General features: G+C 35.3%; 1 protein-coding gene across 1 annotated transcript; it reads left to right on the top strand.

Annotated features, from left to right (window-relative positions):
- The first annotated feature begins 4,559 nt into the window (after positions 1-4,559).
- On the top strand, positions 4,560-5,523 carry LOC101641436 (olfactory receptor 8K3-like). Its single transcript, XM_013006088.2, is given in 1 exon segment — positions 4,560-5,523. A coding segment is annotated over 1 exon segment (948 nt). The 5' UTR covers positions 4,560-4,575.
- Positions 5,524-6,459: the final 936 nt, after the last annotated feature.

Genomic DNA, 6,459 nt, shown 5'->3' with positions numbered 1-6,459 from the left:
ACTTGGGACCTATTTATCACATGACATGAATGGCCTCCAATTTTGAGTGGGGCCCAGAACAAGAAAAAGCTGTGCAACAGGTGCAATCTGCTGTGCAAGCTGCTTTGCCTCTAGAACCAGATGATCCAGCTGACCCAATGGTGCAGTGTGGAGACTTTGGCAGGGCCCCATTGGCGAATCACAGTGTAGACGCTTGGTATTGGAGTAAAGTCCTGCCATCCTTTGTAGACAACTACTCCCCCTTTGACAAACAGCTGTTGGCATGTTACTGGGCCTTGGTGGAGACTGAACGCCTCACCACTGGCCACCAAGTCACCATGAGGCCTGAGCTACCCATCATGAACTGGGTATTATTTAACCCACAGAATCATAGAGTTTGTTGAAAGGAAAGGTTGCATGAAGCAATTACAAATGAAGACAGAAGACAACAGCCTTCTTAATGTATTACATATAAATATACAAAAAATATATACAACATATGCATTCAATATGTAGATAACAACTGGACGAATAAACAATATCAGTATTAACTGATAAATGATTGAAGTTGTCAAGTACTTCATTCTACTTGGATTCACAATCAATGCTCAAGGAAGTAACACTTTGAAATAAAAAAGAAGTCAATAGGTAAAAAAAATTCTGAATAATAAAATTATCATCACGGTCAACAAGAAACCAGCAGATGATAACTCAATATGCACTGTGCATTATTTTTATTTCCATATAAATATATGAAACAATGTAATAAGAAAACATTTAATCACTTCTTGATTTTGTCATCCATTATTAAATGCTGTAGAAATTTGAAATATTGATAAACCTGGTTTATAAATGTAGTGTTTTAATACAGATGCATGTATGATAAAAGTGGAAATTTAGCAAAGTTTAAAACATAAGAATGTATAAAATAGATAAGCTTTTATTTATGAACTAGCTAAAGCTGCATATATAATACATTAATAGAATCTTTTTCATTTTGAATACAAATTGTCCTGGTCCATTAACAGATACCCCAGGGTAGTTTGTTAAGTTTTCAAATACTTCAGGGATGATTAACAAATTGTTTTTCATCTCCTCAAGGAGAACCTCTAAGGGTGAATAAAATCCACAAATCATTCTCCATAAGCCATGGTAATGAGCAAATGGGGGAGGTAAGACAGAGGCTTCATTACAGGTGAGAAGATAGACTATTCCCAGATTTTGCCAGTATTCAGAAAGTTTCCGTCAATATTCTGTAGCAAAGTAATTGCAAAGTATTAGCATTTCAAATCATTTTTGTGTGCAGTCTACTATTTCATATTGCATATGAACAGGATCTCTCTAGTGTTTTCTTTCATTCCTTTTATAAAGAGTATAGATTTATAAAATAAGAGTTAAATTATCAGTAAAGTATGAAAAATAATGTTGTGCTCTCTATAGAACTCCAGTGCTGATGAGAGAAATATTTTAATCTTTTCTCACTTTTAAGGAAAATCAGTACTTTCCAGATTATTCCTTAAATATTATTCAGCCTTTTGTCATTTACAACTAAACAATACTTATGTTGCTTTTATTAGATTTATTAAAGATATTTAATTTCCTAATCATAGTATCGACTAATGCCCAATTAATTATTTCTGACACAAGCAATAAATGTGCACAAGGACAAGGTAGAGATCAGAAACTCACAACTTAAATTAAATAAATAAACCAAACCAACTGTCATTGACTCAATTTTGACTTACAGTCTGACCCTATTGGACAGAGTAGAACTGCCCACTTTGGGTTTTCCAGACAGTATATATTTATGGCAGATATAGCCTCATCTTTCTTCTGTGGAGTGGATGGTGAGTTTGAACTGCTGATTTTGAAGTTAGCAGTCCAACCTGTAAGTCACTATGCTACCAAGGCTGGTGTAATATATATGGGATAATGAATTTCTCCTCTCAAATTTGTAAAATTTAATAACATAATCATTTATTTTTCTATTTCTATCATAATTTCTTATTAAGAAACTATTGGGACAGCATTGTAAGCAGTTTCATTTCAGACTATTAATAACTTTACCTTAATCTACCATGCTTCTACCTTTTCTGGTATTTTTGTTTGAATTTTGTGGTTTATTAATTATATGCTTATACTAATTTTTAATTAAAGATATACTTTTATTTTTCTTCATTAGTAGTATGCATATATCACATAAGAGAGAATTAGCATGGCTTCTTAATGTGGGAAAGGATTTAATATAAATCCAGAATCTACGCATGTTTATCTCATCCATGTATTTTGTCTCTATGGTCTTAAACAAGTAGTGATTTAATTCACTGTTTTCTTTAAACTAAAGGAACCCTTTATCCAAATGGAATTTTTCTTTAGTAAAATTTCATTCTGTGTAAACAATGATTGTGTCCTTATTAATCTTAAATTGATCAAATTTCCTCTCACCATCATAGATTCTTCCAGGACAAAGTAGGCAATTTGTTACAAAAAATTAGCAAACATATGTTAGCTAATGGAGGCCTGGTGGCACAGTGGTTCTGCATTGGGCTGTGATCCTTAAGGTCAGCAGTTCAAAACTACCAGCTGTTCTGAGGGAGAAGGAGCTTTCTACTCTTCAAAAATTACAGTCTTGGAAATTCACAGAAGCAATTCTACTTATTCTACTTAGTTCCATAGGGTCATTGTGAGTCTTCATTGACTCAATAGTAGTGAGTGTTTTTGGTTTGTTTGTTAGTTTGAATGACATATTTTAATGAAATTCACATTAATGTTATATAAGAATATTTTAAGCAAAGTGTAAGATAGGTAATACAAGTGATTGGCAATTTTTAAAAATCATTTTATTGGGGGTTCATACAACTCTTATCATAATCATACATCCATCCATTGTGTCAAGCACATTTATACATATGTTGCCATCATCATTCTCAAAACATTTTCTTTCTACTTGAGCCCTTGGCATCAGCTCATCATTTCCCCCCCTCCCTCCCTGCTCCCCCTGCCCCATGAACCCTTGATAAATTTATAAATTATTATTAGCTTGTCATATCTTACACCATCCGACATCTCCCTTCACCCAGTTTTCCACTGTCTGCCCCCCAGGGAGGAGGTTATATGTAGATCCTTGTAATCTGTTGCCCCTTTCTCCCTCACCTTCCCTTCACCCTCCCAGCATTGCCACTCTCATCACTTATCGTGAGTTCATCTGTCCTGGATTCCCTGTGTTTCCAGCTCCTATCTGTACCAGTGAACATTCTCTGGTCTAGTCAGATTTGTAAGGTAGAATTAGGATCATGATAGTGGTGGGGGAGGAAGCATTCAAGAACTAGAGGAAAAACTATTGGCATTTTAATGGACCAAGTTTAGTTATGGAGTGGCGTATAGTGCAGAGTAAGATTTGAAGCAGTTACAAGGAAAACATACAATTCAAATAGCCATCATCACATCCCTGACATCAAAGTTAAGTCACTCCAGAAGAACACACACATACACACACATACACACACACACACACACACACACATTAGTATACTTGGGATACATATATATCCCTTTTAGGAAATGTATTCTTTTCATAAAAAAAACAACAACAACAATAAACACCATGTGCTTGATATTTGAGAATTATTTCCGATTACATGAGTCCATTGAAATATTAATCTTCATTTAGTTTGCCAACAATGCTGAAATAAGTGATCCTTTGGTTGATGTGTATTAAGACATTTCAGTATGTTATTCTTAACCCACAAATAGAGGTCTACCAGAGACTATATGTGCATGTGTCTATCTCCTGGGTTTTTTCCTTTGTGAAGACAAGCAATCCTCAGTATAATTCTTGTTCGCACATGTATTCAATTCCTGAGAATGCTGTTTTAATATATATTGCCCGTGTCATGGGATTTTCAAAAGACTACATTTTCAAGCAGTAAGTATATTAAATGTTTCTTCAAATTTTTGGAATGCTTTAAAACTTTTACAATGTACTTGACATATTCATTATGAATTTTAAGTCCATGATATAATGGATATTCAGTCTACATACCTACATTTAATCTTTTACATTTTCATTAGTGCTTCATAAAACAACTCATAAAATTCATATATAGCTACATGAATATTTATATTTGGATATATATCAAAGATGGCTAATTCCAGTCCTATTGACATTAGGGATGGAAGATGTGTTATTGTGAGGACTTTCTCTGTATATAGTTATTGCTTAGCAGCATTCTAAGCCTTTCACTACTAGATATTGGTAGTGCCCTTCTACCTTTGATAAAAAATGTCTCAGAGACTGACATATATTGTTTGAGGACCAAATAATGAATAATCAGGTATCTCTAGCATCCCTTTTTTCCTCTGTCCCTTTTCTTTTTGTTCTATTTCTATGTTCAGATGCTTTATTTGTGGAGAGTAGATTTACTTTCAAATACCAGTCAATAGAAGTTTGGATTTATCTTATTCAATTTGTATACTTGTATTTAACTTATTCAATCAGTATACTGGATTTGTACTAAAAATATACCAGATGTTTCTGCATCAAAGCTATTGACTATACTAATGTTTCTATTCGAATAGGTTTCCTGATAGACCTAGATGGATAAACACAATCTAACAATGCTGAATGAATTCATTCTGATGGGAATCACAGACCGCCCTGAGCTGCAGGCTCCATTATTCTTGCTCTTCCTCGTCATCTACATGATTTCAATGGTGGGCAACTTGGGCATGATCATCCTGACCAAGGTGGACTCTAAGCTGAAAACGCCCATGTACTTTTTTCTCAGACACTTGGCTATCACGGATCTTGGTTACTCAACAACTGTGGGACCCAAAATGCTAGTCACTTTTCTTGTGAATCAAAACACAATCTCCTATTATTTTTGTGCTATACAACTAGGTTTTTTTCTCCTGTTCATTGTTAGTGAAATTTTCATTCTGTCTGCCATGTCCTACGACCGCTATGTGGCCATCTGTAACCCACTGCTCTAGACAGTAATCATGTCACAAAGGGTATGTCACGTGCTGGTGGCAATTCCCTAGTTCTACAGCACATTTGTTTCTCTTCTAGTGACTATAAAGGTCTTTAACTTAACCTTCTGTGGCTACAACGTTGTCAGTCATTTCTATTGTGACAGTCTCCCCTTGCTGTCTTTGCTCTGCTCAAACACCCATGAAATTGAAATGATCATTCTCATCTTAGCAGCTTTTGATTTGATTTCCTCCCTTTTAGTCGTTCTTGTTTCTTACCTGCTCATTCTCCTAGCCATACTCAGGATGAACTCAGCTGAGGGCAGGCGCAAGGCCTTCTCCACCTGTGGATCCCACCTGACAGTGGTGGTAGTGTTCTATGGGACTTTAATCTTCATGTATGTGCAACCCAAGTCCAGTCATTCCTTTGACAGTGATAAAGTGGCTTCCTTATTTTACACCCTGGTAATCCCCATGCTGAATCCTTTGATCTATAGTTTGAGGAACAAAGATGTAAAACATGCCCTACATAGGATATGGAAAAGTATATGCAATAACTTTGCTAATGGTTGATATATTATATTCTTATGTATTCCGTAATAGGATTTGTGTCTTGTTTGATATGCCACCATCAGGAACAGGAAGCACAGACATAGTCAACTTACATTTATAAATTTCTTTTTTCTTTCCCATCACCCTCTTAAGTGCTGTAGCTGATGAAAAAAACAGCACACAATTTTGAATTTCTGGGAGGCGATAGCAGGATCCCAAGCATAGTAACGGAGTACATTTCATTGTATTTGCAGTAGAATGTGTTTGTGACTTTCGAATCAAGCAAGGAGTGTGAATATGCTGACTGGTAGTCCAGAAAAGTATCAGAAACAAAAATCGTTATAAGATTTGGGTGTGTTTTTCAATTATTATAATAAACTATGTAGTATTACCATGCGTGTTTATGTAGGCATGTGTTTGTGTAAGTTCTTGTATCCTGTTTTAATATTGATAGTCTTCTGAGGGTCTGTTTGCAAGAGATCTCAGTGTATTGTGATAATTTGAAATTCTTATTTTTTTCAAATATTCAAATATCTGTTTCAGGTCTTGGAACCCCACTATTTTCTCATTAATGCATTTTCTTTCCCATGTAAGTCTAACTCAACGTGCATTTCAATTTAACAAGTCACAGGTGCTACATGGCACATGGTTTCATTTTAACCAATTATTTCCCTGTATATAAGACACACCCATGAAGATCAATTTCTTAACATCAATTTCATAGAGGCTCTCAGGTTTGAACATCTCTCTTCATGCTCACTTGTATCTAATAATTTTCTTTTCCTGCTTCATGAATTGTTGTCCTTTCTTACCTTTTTGAGGAAAAAAAAAAGAACTCTGTTGGCACAGTGGTTACACATCAGGCTGCTAACTCTAAAGATCTGCAGTTCGAACCCACAGGCCGTTCCACGGTGAAATGGCTTTCTACTCCCTTTAAGAGTTGCAGGCTAGGAAACT

The sequence above is a fragment of the Echinops telfairi genome, unplaced genomic scaffold (assembly GCF_000313985.2).
Source record: "Echinops telfairi isolate 266 unplaced genomic scaffold, ASM31398v2 ScPeMD7_60;HRSCAF=208, whole genome shotgun sequence".
Lineage (NCBI taxonomy): Eukaryota > Metazoa > Chordata > Mammalia > Afrosoricida > Tenrecidae > Echinops > Echinops telfairi.
The sequence above is the reverse complement of the archived record's forward strand: the minus strand, read 5'-3'. Positions and strand labels throughout refer to the sequence as shown.